The 20,492-nt window shown below is 51.1% G+C and overlaps 1 protein-coding gene across 1 annotated transcript in view; it reads left to right on the forward strand.

Moving 5' to 3' along the window:
* The window catches only part of PDIA5 (protein disulfide isomerase family A member 5), a 92,713-nt gene extending 72,954 nt beyond the window's left edge, over positions 1 to 19,759 (forward strand). Inside the window, exons 12-17 of the mRNA XM_025376001.1 lie at positions 4,692 to 4,762; positions 5,266 to 5,426; positions 8,161 to 8,291; positions 12,612 to 12,682; positions 18,971 to 19,105; positions 19,534 to 19,759. Of these exons, the coding sequence (XP_025231786.1) occupies positions 4,692 to 4,762; positions 5,266 to 5,426; positions 8,161 to 8,291; positions 12,612 to 12,682; positions 18,971 to 19,105; positions 19,534 to 19,614 (650 nt within the window). The 3' untranslated portion in view covers positions 19,615 to 19,759. The remainder of the gene's footprint in view (positions 1 to 4,691; positions 4,763 to 5,265; positions 5,427 to 8,160; positions 8,292 to 12,611; positions 12,683 to 18,970; positions 19,106 to 19,533) is intronic.
* Positions 19,760 to 20,492: the final 733 nt, after the last annotated feature.

Below are 20,492 nucleotides of genomic sequence, written 5' to 3' on the forward strand. Positions count from 1 at the left end.
AAAGAACATGTTGCAGGGCCCTGGGGTAGAAATGAGCTTGGTGTGATTGCAGAAGAGAAGGAGAGCCAGAGGCTGCAGTAGGAGTGACCTGAGTTGAGGTTGAAGGTAGGCAGGACTTAGACTGTGTGGGGTCTGTAGCCATAGTAAGTTTGGATTTGAATCTACCTGTGATAGGAAGCCACTGGGAAGTTTTAAGCAAAGGGATTTGATATGATTGATGTTTTGAAAATATACCCCAGCGGCCCTTAAATAACAGAAGACAGCAGTATCACAGTCACAAAGCAACACAAAATTAAATGCCATAGAAATACCTGAATAAGAAGTATTTTGTAATTAGAAGAGAAACAGATCATTTGATGGGGCTACAGTGAACTGGGAAGACTCAAAGCAGGGGCCAGAACCAAGGCAGGATTGTGAGGGGTTGTCCAGGGTGGATGCTGCCTGTGGAGAGGTCCTATCCATCAGGACAGGGGCTGGGAGGAAGAGGGGGCAGGTGGTGATGGCCCTGGGGGATTTGTTACTTCATCTTTCAGAGCCACAATTTCTGGCACTGTAAAACGGACCTACTGAGCTGGGTCACATGTCTGGTGGGGCTGCTGCAATACAGTGTGGAAGCCCAGCACAGATTGCGAGTGCTTTCCTTATAGAGGTAGGGAATTCTGGGAGCTGAGGCCGAAGTCCAGGAGACAGCCACGTGTGTGAGCTGCAGAAACTGGTTTCCTGGTATCGACCTCAGCTGGCTTCGCATGTCTGTGGCAGACGTTGCAAGGTGGTCACGGCTCCTCTTCCCAGTGAGCCAGTTCTCAGACTCAGCCTCTGTCTCAGGCCCACTGCTGATGGAAGCTGGCAGGTGGAATGAAACCTGCTTGCCACCCTAGCAGGGCAGTGGCGTCAAAGGCCTGGAGCCTGATAAAGGGATGAAGTAAACCTCCCTACCAGCACACAGTGAATTCTCATCTTCAGGAGTCCTGCCACATCAGCTGGGTCACTTTCGAAAGAAACAGTGATTCGCAGTGAATGGCAACGGCTGGCTTTTCTTTGTCTTCCCTCCCCCGACTCCTACTGCAGTCCCACTGTCCACCTTGACCGTGGGCCCTGCCAGCAGCTGGCCTGACAGCACCATCCATATCATGGAGGGTATGGGGAGAGTGGTCAAGGGAGCCTCTCTTCCCTACCTCTCCCAACTCCCACGGAGGCCACCCAGGGCCTCACGCCTGTATTTCCTGAGGCCTCCCTGTGTGTCCTCCACTATGTGCTGCTGGGCTGAGTCAGTCTGTCTCAGGGCAGTGGACCTTTGAGGACTTTGCAGGGACCACTCACGTCTCTCCAGAGCAGGTTGAACTCACTCACAGCCGCAGGCGAGTCTCTGAGCTTCCTTCTCCTGCAGTTCGTTCATGCAGGGTGAGCCCCTCGCTCTGCCCCAGTCGGAGGAGGTCAGCCTGAGAGCAGGAGAGTGGGGGGCTCACCTTGGACAGGTGCAGGGAGCAGCAGCCTGGGGGTGCCCCAGGGGCAGGAAGATCCCTTTAAGAACTGTAGAATTTTTTCATCCTGACCATGGCCCCAAAGGATGGTTTACTCCACTCTATTTTAGTGAGAAGCAAAAAAATAATTTTTAATCTTAATATACCTCATATTAAGTCAGTAGTCCGTGTTCTTCCGCTTCCCCTCCCATTGGAAAGTGATTGGCTTGGAGTCTGGTGGCCTCCTTTGTCCTGGCTCCTAACCCCAGTTCTGAGGATCCTGCTGGAATTATACATACATGTGGAGTATCTGTATCAGTGTGGGGAAGGAGAAGAGAGGCTTTTGTGACAGTCTCAAGAATGTGACTGCCGGGGAGGCTCAGACTCCTGCCCCAGCTCTCCCTGGTCCCTCTTGAAGTTCTTCTTCCTCTCACTGCTGAGGTGGGGGCCACTGCCTAGAAGGAGGGGCCTGCCTACTGTTCCCCACTGGATCACGGGCTGCACGTGTCCCATTGGGAGCAGGCTCAGGGAAATACAAATAGCACTGCATGCTTTTGTTTCAGGTGCATCCTATTAAATGGGCTTTTGTGGTTGCCTCTGGGAATCTGCATGTAATCGGTGTGTAAAATTGTTTCTGTGGGGAAAACAGCCAACTTAACAAAACAACCCTTTTGTAACTGGATTATTTAGGCGACACATGGCTTGTGATGATGCTAATGTTCATTTCTGGAAAGTGATATTCTTGTCATTCAAAATAATGATGATCTTGATGCCTCTACAGCTCATGATAGGGGGGATCCCAAGTGGGGTCTAGTCAGACCATAAACTCCCAACATTGTCTAACCCTGTGTGCATTTTTCTGGAAGAAGGGTTTACCACTTTGATCATGATCTCCATAATGTCTGACTGCAGGGGACATTAAGAACATCTGCTGTGGAGAACCAGGCCAGGAACAGCCAAGCTGCCCTGCCCAGCCCAGGGGCAGCCTCTAGGTGGCTGAGCTCAGCAGTCCCAGAGGAGCCCTTAGGAGTACTTTTGGGGCTGTGTGCCTTGCTCAGCCCTGGCAGCGGAGTTCTGCACTGCTGAATTGGGCATGGGGACATCCTTGTTTCTCTGAGGCTGGCCCTGCCCTCCTGACTGAGACCTCTGTCCTCTGTCTCTAACTTGCCCCCACGTGTCCTTTCATCTACCACCTCCAAGAGGTCTTCTCAAGCCCCTGGTCACCCCAGGAGTTGTCTACTAATTATTTAATTAGGTATCTGCATTGCTGACCAGTAAATATTTATCATATATCTATTAAATGATGATCCTTTTGCTTCATGGGGAGGTAGAAGGTAAAAAAAACCTCAAGTCCCACCTTTAGAGTCACCATCTGGGGCCAGGCACAGTGGCTCACGCCTGTAATCCCAGCACTTTGGGAGGCCGAGGCAGGTAGATCACGAGGTCAGGAGATCGAGACCATCCTGGCTAACACAGTGAAACCCCGTCTCTACTAAAAATACAAAAAACTAGCCGGGCGTGGTGGCGGACACCTGTAGTGCCAGCTACTCGGGAGGCTGAGGCGGGAGAATTGTTTGAACCCAGGAGGCAGAGGTTGCAGTAAGCTGAGATCGCGCCACTGTACTCCAGCCTGGGCGACAGAGCGAGTCTCCATCTCAAAAAAAAAAAAAAAAACAGAGAGTCACTGTCCGGTACCTAGAGCCCAGCGTGATGAGTGTGTAGTGTGTGTACAATATGTAATAGGGCTAAAAGCAGCTGCCAGCTCCCCCAGGGCTGCCAGGGCAGGTGAGGAGTGCTCTTCCTCTGGTTCATCCCTTGAAGACATCATGTGTGCCACTATATTCCCCTCTGGACCAAAGACCATGGTCCTGTCTGTCATTATGCTGGAAGATTCTAAGGGCTAATGCCTTTTCTACCCTTTCTTCTGCATCATAGCCCAACAGGAGTAGGGAGCTTCCTAGATAATGGCAGCAGAGATGCCTGTATACCCAGCAGTTCCTCCTCTTCTTGCTGTGGAGCCTCCCAGTTGAGGGTTAGCAGTGTCTCTCTTCTTGGATCCACCTGGGAAGAACAGACATGTTGGTGTGGCTCGGAACTGTAGTCACTCCCTTGGCTGCATTCCATGAGGGTCAGTGCCCTTGACCAAGTCATGTCTCCAGTGCTCTGTCCAGAGGAGGAGCTTGACAACACTGCCTGGGAGCTCGAGGATCGGTTTGGTTTTCTGTTATCAGTTAAGTGGGGAGTAGCACTCCAGGGTCCCTTGTCCCTGAGAGGGACAGGGTGAGGATGAGCTGAGGAAGCCAGGTACAGGCAGGAGTGGAGTGGAGAGATTAAGCATGAGACAGGTTCATGTCTCACCTGGAGCTGAGTTCTGCAGAAATGGCCTTGGAGGAGGAGACAGGAGCTTTCATCCCTGCCGTGTGCTCAGCTGGAGGCAGGAAAGCCAAGCCGATTCCATAGCTCAGTGGGAGGTCTCCTCTGATTATACTGTTTGACTTTCTGTCTTCCTTTCTTCTTGTCTTTCTTTTTCCTAACAATCAGTGGTAGAATTACAGTGTTCTCAGCTCCCACATAGTAGCACACCCCTGAGAAGGTTGAGTCACGACCTGTCATCCACTGATCCTGGTTAATGCATGATCCCCGCACAGCCGGGCTCACCTTCTGAGCAGCCTCCAGCCTAAGCCAGTCTGCAGACCCCTCACCTCCCAGTCCCTCCAGCATCGGAGGCCAGAAAGTACTCTTTCTATTAAAATGAAAACGATGTACAAATGTCGAGGTCTGTCATCTACACGAAGTGCTTAATTACTTTTTAATGCATGAAATTTTATGATTTGTGACATCTTACTGTGTTCATGTGGCTGTAAGAAAAGGACGGAGCAGTTTCTATCCCAAGAAAATCCTATCATGTCATGTGGGGACAATTGGGATGTAATTATGTCCCATACTCATGCTTCTGTGAATTTTTATGCCCAGCTCAGGGCCTCAGGCCTCAGAGGCCTCTTTATGTAGTTGTTTTATTTTTGTGTCTGGAGTACCTTCCCAATACCCCAACCCATTTCTGGTGGATTAAGCAAAATATTTCTTTTCTTTGAGCTGGTGCTGCTGCTGCTTTTCTCCCAGGTCCCCCCAGTGTCTAGGAATGGGGCTGAGCTGCCTTACAGAGGCGGCGCAGGGGAGCATCCCGAGGGCCTCTGTGCCATAAGAATGGTTTCTCTTGATCTCTCCCCACAGGGTGTGGCCACTGTAAGAAAATGAAGCCAGAGTTTGAGAAGGCAGCAGAAGCCCTCCATGGAGAAGCAGATGTAAGCTTCCTTTCCTTCCCCTCACCGTTCTCTTTGAAAGAATCATTGACAGGTGGAATCATTATGACTTTGCCCTACAAGCCCTGCTGCAGCTCCCCTGGTCCCTGGAGGCCAGCAGTACCTCTGTGTGCCCAAGTAGAACGCCTTAGACAGATGGGATCCTAGAGGAGGGCAGAAGGACTATTGGGCCATGTTCCCATGCCCGTCCGGGTGACCTCTACCTGCTCCCTCTCTTCTCTGGGACCCTGGCTAATGGGAAGAGGTGCCAATCTACTCAACGTGGCTGGTGGGGCAGATTCAAAAGCCTCATCTCAGCTCCTAAATGAGAAATGGCCATGCCAGTGTTCAATTGTTCCCTGGGATATGGGAGCCCATCGGGCTAGCCACCCCAGTTAAATTCCGGCAGGTCCAGGATGGGCTGTGGGGGCAGCGTCTGGGCTCCTGTGTTCCACCAGCACAGCATCTGAGGCTGTAATGCATGGTTGGCCTTTCCCCCATCCCAGAGCTCTGGTGTCCTTGCAGCTGTCGATGCTACTGTCAACAAGGCCCTGGCAGAAAGATTCCACATCTCAGAGTTTCCTACATTGAAGTATTTTAAGAATGGAGAGAAATATGCAGTGCCCGTGCTCAGGACAAAGAAGAAGTTTCTCGAGTGGATGCAAAAGTAAGTGTTACGATCTCAATAGCACATCCTAACTGCCGGCTGGCGGCCCCTGGAGACCACCTTGAGGAGATGAAGTAAACTTTATGGTCAATATCCTGGGCTCAAGCCCACAGGAGTCAAGACAGATCTGACTTCCTCAACCCTAAAGCCACCCTTTGTGTGCTGATCACATGTCCTGATCAGCAGGTCACTGCTGGCAGTCCTTCTGGACGCAGCTTCATCGACACACTAAACCGTGTGTTGCTTTTTCTCTATCTCAGCCTCCTTAGGCCCAAGTCTCATTGTCTGCATTTTATTCCAGTCCCTTTGAATAAATGAAGGAGACACAGCTCTTCATAGCCAGAGCTAGACTCATTTCGTCCAGGTTTGCTAGTGGTTGGCCGGGCCTCCGGTAGTGTCCACGGGGCAGGCTGCGGTGGTTTGCAGCTGAGGATAAAGATTTTGAAGAGCCCCCTCAGCCTGTGTATTAGTTTGCTAGTGTTGCCATAACAAAGTAACAGACCAGATGGCTCAACAATATAATATAACACTATAACAGAAGTTTATTTTCTTACAATTTTGTTTTGTTTTGTTTTGAGACAGTCTCACTCAGTCACCCAAGCTGGAGGCACAATCTCAGCTCACTGCAGCCTCCACCTCCCAGGTTCAAGCGATTCTCCTGCCTTAGCCTCCCAGGTAGCTGGGATTACAGGCGCATGCCATCGCCCTGGCTAATTTTTTGTATTTTTAGTAGAGACGGGTTTCACCATGTTGCCCAGGCTGGTCTCCTAAGCTCAAGTGATCCACCCACCTCAGCCTCGCAAAGTGCCAGGATTACAGGCATGAGCCACTGTGTGCAGCCTATTTTCTTACAATTTTGGAGGCTAGAAATCAGAGATCAAGATGTTGGCAGGGTTGGTTTCTTCTGAGGCCCCTCCCCTTGGCCATCTGCCTGTGACTTCCCATGGCCGCCCCTCTATATGAATCTGTGACCTAATCTGCTCTTCTTATAAGGACACCAGTCATGTTGGATGACAGCACACCCTAATGACCTCATCTTAACTGAATTATCCCTTTAAAGGGATAATTTTTCTCTAGAGATAGTCACATTCTGAGATAATGGGGGTTAGGACCTCAACATAGGAATTAGAGGGGGACACAGTTGAACCGATACGGTCTGAGCTACTTTGTTAGGACATTGGTCAGATATGAGGTGTTTATTTAAAGCACAGACTCTGAGACTCTGATTCAGGAGGTGTGAATGGGAACCTCAGCCATGGTGTTCTGAGAAACACCAGCTTGTGGAATGGGAACAAAGTTGCCACTAGATTCACCTCTGGCCTCTGGCAAGAGGTGAATGGACTGGTGTGATCCTGGCCTCAGCTTCTCCCACTTTGTCCTGCTCGTCCACTGGGAGGATTCGGAAAGTAGCCAGGCCTTTGTCTTAGGGACCAGAGGAAAACGATGGTTTGCCTCTGAAACGGACAAGGTGCTCACCCGTCAAGGCCTTCTAGTGTCTGAAGCAAGTGGCTTGTTCACACCCACTTTTCCAACCTTGCTCTGGTGCCAGAGCTGGTTCACTGGAAAGGACTGGGTGGGGCGGGGGATCTGGCCAGGTCCCTGTGATGCTTGGACTTATGGTTAGAGAGCCGAGGGAATCCAGAGTGTCGATCATCACTAACCAGTGCTCCAGAGTCCTGGACACAAACAGCGAGCATGAGGGGCCTCCGCCCTTTCTGTGTGCCGCTGCTGCTACTGAGAGCCTGAAAAGCACTCAGGCTAAGTGCTTTCAGGTTTAAGTACTTTCTTAAGCATTTTAGGTCAAGAGCATGGGCTTTGGAGTCTGAGAGACCTGGGCTCAGATCGTGACCTTGAGCCATTTCTTTGACGCCTCTAAGCCCCAGCTTCCCATCTCCATCTATGTAAGATGGAGACAGTAATTTCCGCATAGACTTGTCTAGGGAATTAAATGAGGAATTAAAAAGGGGAGTTGGGTTATAGAGAGGGGAGCAGGGGAGCAAAGGCTATTGCAAGGCCCTCGAGATCCATCCTTGCATGAGGCAGAGTGGAAGGACCCAGTGGACAGCAAGAGACTGAGAAGCAATAATATTTATCCAACACCTGGCATTTATTAGAGCATCTAGGCTCTCAGTAAATATCAGTTCCTTGACTGAGTAGATGCTTTACATATATTCTATGCTCTTCATAAAGATCCTATTGTCCTCATTTAACAGAAAAAAAAATGGAGACTCAGAGGGGTTTAGTAACTTACCTAAGGTTGCACAGCTGGTAAGGTTGCACAGCTGGACTTGAACCCAGGCCCGCCTCACTCCTTGGCCCATGCTCTCCACCAGAACAAAGGCTGAGAAGCAGAAAATAATGAACGATAATGTAGGGTCCTAGAGGGGGCAGGAAGGAGGGGCCTGGGAGCCCAAGTGGAGGTGGCGCTATGCCCTTGTCAAGGAGTTCATGGCCCACAACTGGGGGGCTGCCCTGCCCTAAAATGGGGTCAAGTCTTCCATATTTTACAAAATGGCTCCTTAAGGGGCTCCTCAGAGGGAATCAGGGAAGATCTTTGCTGGTGGCACAGATTTGTTTGTGTTTGAACTACGGTTTTAAAATGAAATTTTAGAAGGATTGTAGTGGTTTCTTCATGCACGTTCCCCCGAGTGGTTGGGACATTGAGGGTGGACTTCCTTGCCCATCTAAAAATCTCTCCTCATGGCTGCCTCCCCCCTCCCCTGGCTTCTTGCAGCCCTGAGGCCCCCCCGCCGCCAGAGCCCACGTGGGAAGAGCAGCAGACAAGCGTGTTGCACCTGGTGGGGGACAACTTCCGGGAGACCCTGAAGAAGAAGAAACACACCTTGGTCATGTTCTACGCCCCTTGTAAGTAGCTTGGGTGCTCACTGAGTGGCACAGTAAGAGGTGTTTGGCCCCACCAAACCAAGAAGACCTGCACACCCACCCCAGGGACCAAGGCAGCTATGAACCAGGCTCTCCAATTTTATTCCAGGCTGACAGGCCCTTCAAATCCAGGGCCTCCTTTTGTCAGCCTTGTTGGACTCCCCTTCCTTTGGGGCAGCCTTTCTCGTATCCTAAATCCCTCTGCCTCTGTGCTGGTTCCCTCTTGTCCCTGGGCTTCTCCATGCCCCTGTCCCCTACTCGCACACTTCCCACCCCTCAGCTGCCTCCGCCCCCTCTTCCTCCTCCAGACACTTGGAACCCCCTCTCCCTGCCCTTCCAAATGGCTCTGGAGCCGTGGCATAGGCACAGCCACATTCACTCCTGAGCTCCTGTGCTGTTCTCGTTTTAATCATAGCTTAAGCTGAAGAAGTGACACGTCTGCCGACATTGACGTCTGTGACCTCGGGTTTCTGTGTATTCCCATTTTGAAGTTGTTAATTGATACTTACAATGAAAGGTTCTTAGAATTTCCCACTCTCTGCTGCCCTTCTCTCTCTCCCCCAGGTTACAACTCAGCTTAATGGAGTGAGGATAATAAAAGCTGCGGTCTACAGAGAAGCCAGGCAGCTCAATCTAGCCATAAACCCGCTCAGTTGTAGCCGGCCCTCCTGTTGGCTCCCCCTGCCCCCACCTTTCAAGTGTCAGTAATCCATGGAGTCTCTGTGATCTCAGGGTCTGAGACGGGCCGCCACAGCCTCAGCCCCCTCCCTGAGGCAGCCTGCTTGCCCATCTCTTTCTGCCTTTCCTTCTCAGAGTGGGGCTTGTCCCCTCCCAGTCCGTTAGGGAGCTTCCGGCTGTCCTCTTCAGTCTGTACAGTGTGCCCAGAAGCCTGAAAATTTTCGGGAGCTGACGTCTTCCTTCTGGCGGACTGAGCCTTGCCCAAGGCCATGGGGCAAGTTAGTGGCAGGCCCCTCCCGCAGCCTGCGTGGCTCGCTCTCTGTCACAGGCACAGGCCAGAGAGAGAGAGTGTTTTCAGCCGCACGTGAGAACCTGGCTGCAGGAGTGGGAGCCCTTGCCCAGCCCTGAGGTGAACTTTACAAAGTCCAGATGAAATACTTTCCCCCAGACCTCTGGACCAGAGCCACAGTGCTTCCTCTGCCTCTCTTCAGCTCCTCCCTGACTGAGGGGCCTTCAGAGCAGACATAAGCCCTCCGCCACCCTTGACCCTGGCTGCTGAGGCAGACAGGTGCTTGAATCCCCAGGGAATCTGGGAGAGACTCTTACCCCTTTGGGCTGCCAAAGATCTACAAGTCCTTCCTTCCTCCTTTCTTCCTTCCTCCTTCCTTCCTTCCTTCCTTCCTCCTTCCTTCCTTCCTCCTTCTTTCCTTCCTTCCTCCTTCCTTCCTTCCTTCCTTCCTTCCTTCCTTCCTCCTTCTTTCCTTCCTTCCTGCCTTCCTTCCTTCCTCCTTCCTTCTTCCTTCCTTCCTTCCTCCTTCCTTCCTTCCTGCCTGCCTTCCTTCATTCCTTTCTTCCTTCCTTCCTTCCTGCCTTCCTGCCTGCCTGCCTGCCTTCCATCTATCCATCAGATATCAGCTCTGTGCTGTGCAGTGTCCAGGGCCCAGGGTACAAGGGAAGGAGACATGTCCCTGCCAGGCCTCAAGAGGCTCACTGTCTACCCTGACGAAACTCTAAACGCTGAGTGACTCAACCTCTGGCAGAGGGCTTGCTCCTTAGAGTTTCTTCATCTCTCTTACTGTGTTTTTCTGTCCCTAAACCTTGCCCCAGGGACATACATCTTTATCAGTGGGTTACAGGGGGAAGACTGTCCAAGGACAAAAAAGATATCTCTTTTGACTTTTTAATAATAAAAAAAACTTATTTTTATATATAAACATAGCATATACTATATGCTTTTTGTATATGAAGGATCTAAACACTACAGAAATGTCAAATAGTAAAGTCAAATGCCTGATAGAGGTCTAAAGGAAAAGCAGCCTGCCCACACATTTCCTGCTCCCCTTCTAGCTGCCCCACCCCAACACCTTACCTCCCCTCACATCTCTCCACCTCCCACATCCCTTCTCCCACCATGTCTGCCCCCACATCCTGTCTCCCCAGCTTCTGCACGGCTCTTCCTCCTGCTGTTTCTTTGCTCCTTTTATGCTGAATGGTCTGGTCATGGTGACTGCCCTTCTTAGGCCAGCTTGGCGGAGTCTCTAGAACTGCAATTGTCCAGCCTGTCCTCAGTCTTTGTTCCTCTTTCCCCTCTCTGAGAGGCTTCTTTGGTTTTCTGCTACACAGAGGCAGTGCCTTTTTTTTTTTTTAAGCCCACATTAAAAAAAAAAAATCATCCACATCTGGCCCTCCTGACACCTCTTGGAAGCATCTTCATGCACTTTCTGAAACAGCCCTTCCTCCCATTATTCACTGGCCCCACTCTTTCTTTTGGATAATGAGAAAATTAGATGCAACAGAAGTCCATTAATCTGAGGCCTAGATATTTTAAATTGATGGTAACAGGAATTTACACTAGGCTGACAGTTACCTTTAGACTTTCAATGAACAAAGGTTAAAAAGGAAAAATTAATAGTCAAACCAGGTTTCCAGGAAGGGGTGGTTATTTTCAGCCAGACTAATGCTATTATGGGCATACAGCACACACAAGGGGCCTGCAGCTGCCTGCAGGAGCTGTCTGTGACGTACCTTGTTAACCAGTAGATTGCGCTCTTTAAGTGTTTTGAAAATTTTATAACATCATCCCTTTATAGTGTGACATTTTTGTGAATTTGAGCTATTTTTCTTTCTGTTATGTCAAATTAGTGAAGTGTTACTTGTAATTGCCATTTTAGGCTATTAAAAAATCAGCCAGTCTCTGCTGAGCTAGGCTATGCTAGACACATTGCTAAGCTGTGCTTGTCTCATTTCTGATATAACCCATCGCTGGCCCAGGTCTCTTCTGCTCCTTCTGCATGAGACTTGGCAAATCCCTCTACACCCCCACCCCCTGTCACCCCCCACAATGCTCTGGGCCAGCTGGCCACTCTGCCAGCCAGGTCATGTGGGTGGTCCTGCTCATCTCAGGACTGGATCAAGGAAAAAATTCAGATTAAACTTGTAGCTTAGCCTTAATTTGGTTTCACAAAACCCTTTGAAATGCCAGTCATTATTATCTTATTTTAAAAAGGAGAAAGTAGATGAGCAGAGCTGTTTCTGTTCCCACCGTGGCATCTCTGCCTTCCCGAGGCTGAGGTAGGCCGGCTGACATAGGAGGTGTGGGCTGGAGCCTCCCCTTGCTCAGGGAAACCCTCCCCTCAGAGCCCTACTGCGCCCTGGGCAGTTCTGTTCACCAGTGGCTGGGAAAGGGCTGAGAGAGGAGGGGGGTTTGGGTTCTGATCTGTTAGTGCTGAGGGAAGGGCTGGGTCAGCCTGCAGCTTCCTGGGCTCACCAGGACAGGAGGAGAAAGTGGCCCCCACAGAGGTCCCTACCCTGCTTCTGAGACACTGAGGTCAGAGTTGGGGCTCAGGGTGATGCCCAGAACAAGAGACAGATGTTGGAGTTAGGGGCCCCTGTATAGTTCAAAGGCCTTAGGCTGCTCTGACAAGCTTTCTACCTGGGACAGAGACCATCAAGGGATCTGAGGACTGCCTGGTGACATCCTGTAGCTTCTCTCCCTCTTACCCTGACCATGGCCTTCTGGTTCCTGGGTTCGAGGTTCTGGTTATTGTAGAGCAGAGGGTCAACGGAGACCCGGGGACCAGGGCCTGGTTTGGCTGCTCATAGTCTAGGCTGGGTGGGAGTTGCTAGGAACGCAGAAGTTAGCAGCAAAGCATGAGCAGTGGGTGCCCTGAAATCCCCCCAGCCTGCATTTTCCAGTGCCACTTCCTCTCAGTCAGGAAATGGAGAGATTTGCTATTGTCCCTGGAGCAAGAGAAGATTGTAGCAGGCTCTGAGAATTCCGTGTCTTCCTCTTTAAGCCCAAAGCTCCCTCTGCCCCCAAGATCAGACTCTTCCTCGTCCTCTGTGGAAGGAGCAGAACTATACTACAGTGACCATCGCCCCCCAGCCTGGGCAGGAGCATATGATGCTTGTGACAGGGACTCCTACCAATCCCCCTACCAATAGATCAGACATGGGCGGGAGGTGGTTAGACTGGCAAGGTTGATGAAAGGACCCTGACACTGTGGCGGGCTGGGTTGGGGCTCCTGTAGAGCCCTCTCTGGAGCTTTCAGGAAGGGCCCCTGGCCCTGCAGCCTCCCTGCCCATGCATCACTGTCCTGTGTGCTCTCTTCCCCCCTCACACAGGGTGCCCACACTGTAAGAAGGTCATTCCGCACTTTACTGCTGCTGCTGATGCCTTCAAAGATGACCGAAAGGTAAGGATAACCCTCTTCATCTCCTGATCTGCCTCCAGCTAATTCCTACACCTTCCTCCTTGTCATTCAAGTCCCTTCCCCAAACAGGGGCAGGTCAGCTAAGACCTGTAAGCAGGGAATTCCTTGGGAACCAGGACATTCTCTTTATAAGGAAGATAGGGCAGGCTGGATTTATGCTGCAAAATCAACTAAAAGGGATACGCTAAACCATTCCAGCACTTACTTGGAGGAGAGGGATGGTTAAAAGGGTCATCTGTTTACTTTTTTAGTGCTTGAACATTTTTACTGTAGGATTGTCATCATGCATTACTTATATAATTAAAAATACAAATTTAAAAATCCAACAAAAGTCAACTGGAGGATGCCACGGTGGAGGAGAGCAAGGCTATGTCAGTGGAGCCTCGCCCTGCCTAAGTGAAAGGCTCCTGCAGCTGCCAACTGATGAAGCATAAAATTAACAAGCTAGAGCTGCAGATTGGATTAGAGTGCAGGGCCGCCAGGTGCGTCCCCCAGGCACATCCCCCCAAGGCAGCTGGTGCAGTGGGGGCTGCTGCTGGGAGAGGGCTTGTGGGACAGGGAAATACCCCTGAATTTGGGGAAGTGTGATTGACTGCCAGGCTTTGAGTTCCCTTTTCATCCATGCCAGGCAGTGCTGATGCAGAAGACTGCAAAGATTCCTCCCAACCCTGAGACTCAGTCATGGGAACCTCTGGCCTAACAGGCCCTAGAAGCTGGCAGTCATGTGGGATCTGCATTCACACACACCCAAACCCAGAGTCACACGTGGGTTTACCTACTTTCCTGGGTGGAATCCCAGGTGGGGCGAGGGCAGGCTGGAAGGAACCAAGGCCAGACATAAGCTGAGCAGAGAGTCCTGGATGGTAAACAGGCCAAGCAGGCCTAGACGGAGGTTCAGCTAAGGCAGGGAAGGGGAGCTGGTATCAGTGGAACAGCACTCACAAGCAGAGACGGATGGCCATCCCAGGGCTGGGTGGGCAGGGCTTGCAGTTTTGATCGAGGCCAACAGGAGGTCAGGCGTGAAGGTACCATCCAGACCTTGTAGGAGCAGAGATACAGGTGCTGGGATCACCTTAACAGGCCCAGAGAGAGTGGCAGAGATGGGGTGATGAGAACTTTACAGGGACATAAAGCCAAAAGAAGCCAGGCTGGGGACAGGCCCATGTAGGGAGAGTAGGGACGAACTGGGGACCTGATTCCCACTTAGACCTAGAGCCCGGGACTCTCTCTGGAGTCAGGAGGTCCCGTTGTTACCCACAAGCCTTGGCTGCAGCTTTGAGACACCCCTCACCCCCACCGGAAGGGAGTACAATGACCAGAAGCATTTTCTCCTCTGCCTGCCCCTTTCCCTGCACTGAGGGGTGTGTGGCAGCGGAAGCTTCCTTCCCATGTCCATGTCCCTCACTGTCCCCACCCACTTGTGCACAGCACAGGGTGGTTGCTCCTGCTTGGGGGTCCCAGGATATCCAGCACGGCCTGGGCTGCCAGTCCACAGGACTGGAATAGGTGCCACTCTGCATTGACGTCCGTCATACCCCACTCAGAACGCTGGGTGCTCTGGGCAGCAGGAGAAAGGCTGAGGTGTGCAATCTCCCTGTCCCACCGGCCACTCAGGTCTCCACAGGCCCCAGGAGATCTGTGAGGATCCTGAGGCATGACTGGCCCACACAGCCTGGGCTTGCCCTCCCAGCCATGCTGGGGAGCATGGTGTCAGGGAGTGTGGTCCAACTGAGGCACCTGGGGGACTGGGGAAACCCTGAAGGGGCAGCCCCATTGATGTGGCCCCTTTCTGCCCACTAGACCACTGCTGAGGCTGCCCTATGGCCTGACCCGCATCAGTGCAGGTGAGGCCAGACTTGCCAGGCCTCCAGCGGGCAACTGAGATCCCATGTCTCCTCCTCCCATTCCCCCTCCACTGCTACACGGGGGCCCATTTCCTTGATGCTCCCTTCCCCTTAGACACTGACGCACCTTTGCTTGATTGTCTTAGACCAGTGGTGTTGTGGCGTTTTCCTGGGTTCAATCCCTCTGTCTCTTATTCCTTCTGTCTCTCCTTTCAGCTTCCTTTATTCCAAGCCAGGGATCACCCTCACTTGCGTTCAGGAATGCACTTCATAACCTCTCTGTCCGAGGCAGGTGGCCTGCCTGGGTTTCCTGGAGATTACATTCATGACATCAGGGAAGCCATCCATCTGGCCTGGGGGGCTGAACTTACTGGTGCCCACCCTGTGCTCCAGGCATGGCACCGTGACTACTGGGTCCCATCCTACAACTATCAGATCGGAGTCTCTGGGGGATGGTGCTGGAAATTTGTGGTTTTTAAGAGCTGGCTTTTGTGCTGGCCACAGGCTGGTGTGTGGGGACTGCTGGCCTGTCCCCTCTCCCTTTATATGTGAGGGATCCAGGCTCAGAGAGGAGCTGTGTCCCATGCCCAGGAATGCCCAGTGGGTCACTGACAGCCAGAACTGGGTCTCCTGACACCCCATGCTGCCACTTCTTAGCTGGAATTGTGGGGTTTTTCCACCCAGAAGCCAGCCCCTGTTCCTTTCCCAATCAATATGCAGTTGGTTGTTCACTTCCATTTTCATAGCCAAAGTCAATATTAGGTCCTGCAGAGATTTATTTTACTGAATCAATAAAGCTGTGTGTGGCAGCTCATATTTTAGCCGGGGAGCCTCCACCCCCTCCCGGGAGCTTACTTGGGAACTTAATCGGTTGGCACACTGATGGGGAAAGGACTGCAATGTGTTAGTGTTGGAACAGATGGTGTTATTGAAGGGGCAAGGCAGACAGGACCTGTGGTGGGCTGGCAAGCAGGTGGGGGGCTTACCTTTCACTGCACGTCAAGGTGTCCCCAGCCTGGGGGTGGGGTGGGGCTAGGTGTGAAGGTCACTCCTAGAGGGAGGCCCTGAGACAGTGGGGGCCCCTCCTCTGCGATGAGCCCACTTCGCTGCCGGAATCTGGCCATGACGTGTAGGTCCTCCTGTTTATGAGGCTGGCTACTGCCTTTTCCGAGTGAAAACTCCCTGAGGACAGAGACCTCATTTGTCCTTGAACTCCCCACAGTCATGACCCCTCAGACCTGTGTAAATGTTGACTGGATGAAGGAGCAATATAACATATTTGATGTTTACTGAGAGCTCTTCTTCCACTGAAAGCATTACTTACATCATGTTGTCCTCACGATAGCTTGCTCAACTAGGTATTGTTACAATGCTCATTTTGCTGAAGAGGTAGGTGATTGAATCTTAGAGAGATCATATGCTAGTTTCTCAGCCGGAGAGGGGCAGAGTGAGAATCGCAAACAAGCATTGTCAGAGTTTGAGTTCTCCCAGAAGCAGACTCTGCTCCTGGGCTCATGTGCAGGGAATTTATTTGGGAAGTGACCTCAGGAAGTTCACAGAGGATCCTGGAAGTGAGACATGAAAGGGGAGGAACCAAAGCAGGTGTTTTCTGGACAGATGACTGTATGAGTCACCAAGGCTCAGTCCCACGGGAAACCTCACCAGGAAACATGACACAGAGCTGTTCCACTCAAAGGCCAAGGAAGCCAGGGTCCTTGTTCTAGAACCCCATCTGTCATTGGCCTTACGTCCAGCTCCTTGAGGCTGGGAGGATGCTCTGAGGCTGAGAGTAGCAGGTGCTGTGGCAAGGGCTGGTCCGAGGGGATGTGGCAGGACACCAGCAGTGTGTGCCCCAGGAATTTGAACCAACCACCATAGAGCAAACTGAGAAATCATAGGTGTTCGTGTTGCAGGTGATCAGTGCAAATCTTGAGTTGGATGTAGGGGTGCAGGCATTTAGGTGAAATTTCAACGGCTGAGAAGAGCTTTATTCGCTGCCTTCTTTCCAAAGAGTCTAAGCTGCTGCCTTTGGGGAGGACGCATTTGTCTCTTCTGTGGAAACTGCACATGGATTCGCCTTTGCAACTAGAAGTTGCACTCCGTGTGTGCAGCTGGCAGCTAGTTTAGGTGATTCAGAACAAGTATACATTTCTAATTTAGTAGATTTATAAAACCATACACTGTGTTTCCAACAGCTCCAGAGCATGTATACAAATTAAATTCATGATTTAAAGCAGATGCAGGGAGAGCAGCAGCCTGGAGCCATGTTCGTCCAGCACTTTCACAGCGGAGCAGCAGCTCCTGGCCCAGGCTGGACATGGGGCCTTAGCTGCTGGCTGCAGGGAAGGAGAGTGTGTGGATGCCCGTGCCCCTGGGCAGGGCCCCATAGCACCTGCCCTGAGAAATGGAACCCCACCATTTGGCCAGGGGAGCATCTGCCTCATGTTTTTAAATACTAAAGTGCTTTAGAGGTGGGCTGGAGTTATCAGAAGTGTGTAGGGGCCAGTCTGGTGGCCTGGGTGAATTGGGCTTCAGGGGATGCTGGGGAAGGTACATTTAGCCTGCCTGAAGGACAGCTGCCTCTCCGCCCAGCCAGTTGTCACCTGTGAGACTGCAGGGTAAGTGCCATCAACTCTTCTGACTTTGAAAGAGAAGCTGGAAAGCCAAATTGTTGTATTAAATCTTCTGGCTCCGTTTCTATGGTGGAGCTAATTCAGATTTATTTATTTATTTTGTTGTTGTTGTTGAATTCAATGTGGGCCAAATAGAACAGGACTAAGAGCCAGACACAGATTGCAGGCAGCAAGTTTGTAAACTCTGTTTTATAAGTCTCACTATATAGAATGTTACGTAACTAAAGAGTAGAAGGGAAGCATGAGGGTGAGAGAGGTGAGGATGGCGCCTGGTGGCCAGGGGAGGCCGCACCTTACTCTTCTCTCCAGCTATCCATCCCGCAGCTCACCTGGGCATGCGGGATATGATGAGTAAATGTCGCCATGAGGGCTGGCAGGACTGTCCTACTTGGAAAGGGGCCTTTGTCCAAATGCAAATAACCGTCAACCAAAGAACTGTGTGAATCTCGGCTATTCAACAATTTTAAATTATCTTATTGAATCACCCTCTTTTAATTTCTTCCAAGCATTCGTTGAGCTCTATCTAAAATGATCTCATTTGTTATACAGCAGACGCTTGATAACTGGACTTTGTCAAGGTCAGCATTGTTCCCCCAGCATCTAGAACAGGCTTGGCACACAGCAGGGTTTCAGTGCGTGTTGCCTGGTGGGAGGACTCCCTCTCATGGGAGTCTGCCCCATCTTCCGTAACACCTCTGTATTGGGTGTGGCCATTGAGGACCTCCTCTCCGGCTTCCCTGGTGTATGACCCTCAGTAGGAAACAAGTTCCCCATTTCTGCTTTATACTCTCTTCCTTTGAAAAAACAACTAATGATGAAGAAAAGCTGCCCAGCATGTGGAATTTACTAGATGGTCAAGAAGAGGCCAGTGGCCAATGTGGGAACCACTTTCTGACCAAACATTCTGATGGCTTTAGTCATGCGGGGCTCCTCCAGTTTCCAGATGTGCTTCCCTGGTCTCCTCCTCTTCCAGTCTTGGCTCAGATGGCGAATCATACAGAGTGCCTTTGCCCCACTCACCTGGCACCTGGGCCACCTCCCTCATCCCTCACATCACACCGTGTTGGAATTGTCACTTTATCCAACCCCTGCCCAGATACTGAGCCCCTAAGTGGGGACAGAGCTTGTATATGGGATCGGAAGAAGTGACTGTAATAGCAGCTGACATTTCCTGACCACGAATCCGGTGCCAGGTTCTGTGCTCACTGGCCTCACTCGAATTCTCTCATTCAGTCTTCACAATATCCTGATAGCCAAGATACTGTTATTATCCCCATTTTACAGCTGAAAAAAATGAGGCACCAAGAGGCTGGGTCATTTTCTTTAAGTCTTAATGTCCAGGCAAACCAAGAGTGCACTTGGGGAACTTGACTTGAAAGTTCTTGCTCTTAACCTTGGCACTATACTGTCCCCCAAGCAACTGTTCCAGAAATATTAGTTGAGAAATGATTGAATCCTCCAGTCCCTTACAGAGAGCACCACAGAAACTGTGGTGTTTACAAATGCTTTCAAGTCATCATTTCCTTTATGATCGTCATACTCTTGATTTTAAAGGACAGCTAAAGGCACTCCAGGCCAAGTCCCCTAACCTTACCCACCTGGAAATTGAAAACAAGCACCATCAGTCTCCAAGGAGCCCTGAGTTGAGGGTGCTTTGGTTCAGTTCCTACCTGCCACTGAGGAGAAAAATCAGAGTGAGCCTGTGACGTGGACTAGATGTGCAATCTGTGTTGTGGGGTCCAGGCCTCAGCCTGGGGACAGCCTGTGCCAACTCTTCTTACCTTGCCCCCTAGATCGCCTGTGCTGCTGTTGACTGTGTCAAAGACAAGAACCAAGACCTGTGCCAGCAGGAGGCTGTCAAGGGCTACCCCACTTTCCACTACTACCACTATGGGAAGTTCACAGAAAAGTATGACAGCGACCGCACAGTAAGTCGGGGAGAGGCGTCTGCCCAGAGCTCGCTCTGCTGATGGGCAGGGAAACTGCCACTGAGGAGGGACAGCACTGGGCAGCGTCCCAGAAACCGCGGAAGTCAGCTGGAACACTGCACCGAGAGGCCACAGGCCCTCGGCCTGGCTGAGGCTTGACATTGCTGGAGGAGAGTCCCAAGGGGTTGTCACAGATGTCCTGTCCCCAGAGCCAGGCTGGACTCCAGATGCCGAGGGTTTTCTCACTTGCTGGTCAGGGCTGGTGGAAGCCATGCAGACCCTCTCCGCCTTGCAGACGTCTGCCCACCTCTCCCTGTCACAGGAGTGAGCCCCTGGAGGGGCCGGGCGGGTGGGGAGGGAGCGCACATGGCCAGCTCAGGGATTAAAGCTCCTTTCTCTCTCTCTCTCTCTCTCCCCCTTCCCTGCAGGAATTGGGATTTACCAATTATATTCGAGCCCTCCGGGAGGGAGACCATGAAAGACTAGGGAAAAAGAAGGAAGAGTTATAATTCCTGCCTCAGAAAAAGCTTTTCCATTACACTGTGAATGATACCTGTTTTGTTGTTTCTGAATTTCCACATGTTCTGAAGACAAAGTTTTTTATAGCCGCTTATGGCCATTTTGTACAATTTTGAAATAAAATTAAACCATTTATTTGGTGGTATGGTTTATTTTCATGGAGCCTGTACTAACAAAGGTGGATACTCACATCCTTCTCCTTCCACCTCTGCTGGGAGGTACAGAGCTGTGCTCCAGTGCCCTGTCTGCATGGAGGTCACCCCTGAGAGTGCCGGCCCCCTGTCAGTCATTTGAGAGCAGAACAGGGAAACTGGATCGCAGAATATCCTGCTGGAAAATGACAAGCTAATGAGAGGAAATACGTCAAGATAATCGATGACTTTGGGAGGCTGAGGTGGGAGGATCACTTGAAGCCAGGTGTTCAAGACCAGCCTGGGAAACATTATGAGACCTCATGTCTACAGAAAATAAAGTTACTGGGCGGAGGGGTACATGCCTATAGTCTCAGCTACTTGTAAGGCTGGGGAGGGAAGATTGCTTGAGCCCAGGAGTTCAAGTCTACAGTGATCTATGTTCACATGACAACTCCAGCCTAGCTAGAAAGCAAGACCCTGTCTCAAAAATAGAAAAGTAAAAGAAAGAAAAAAAAAAAAGATGATCAGGGAAATTGGGATGCTGAAGCAAATGGTAACCAAACACTAGCTTCTGGATTGTTGTGGTTTCAGTATTGGTGTGTTTCCTCTGTGTGTGTTTTCCTGGAACTTACTTAGGTATTTATCTTTCTCCAGCTGTTTGTCTTCTCTTCCTCTCTCCGTTCCCTCCCCATTCTCCCTTTAAAGAAAATTAAGTTGCTGCTTCAGAGGCATGA

Source organism: Theropithecus gelada, chromosome 2, assembly GCF_003255815.1.
Source record: "Theropithecus gelada isolate Dixy chromosome 2, Tgel_1.0, whole genome shotgun sequence".
NCBI classification, from domain to species: Eukaryota; Metazoa; Chordata; class Mammalia; order Primates; family Cercopithecidae; genus Theropithecus; species Theropithecus gelada.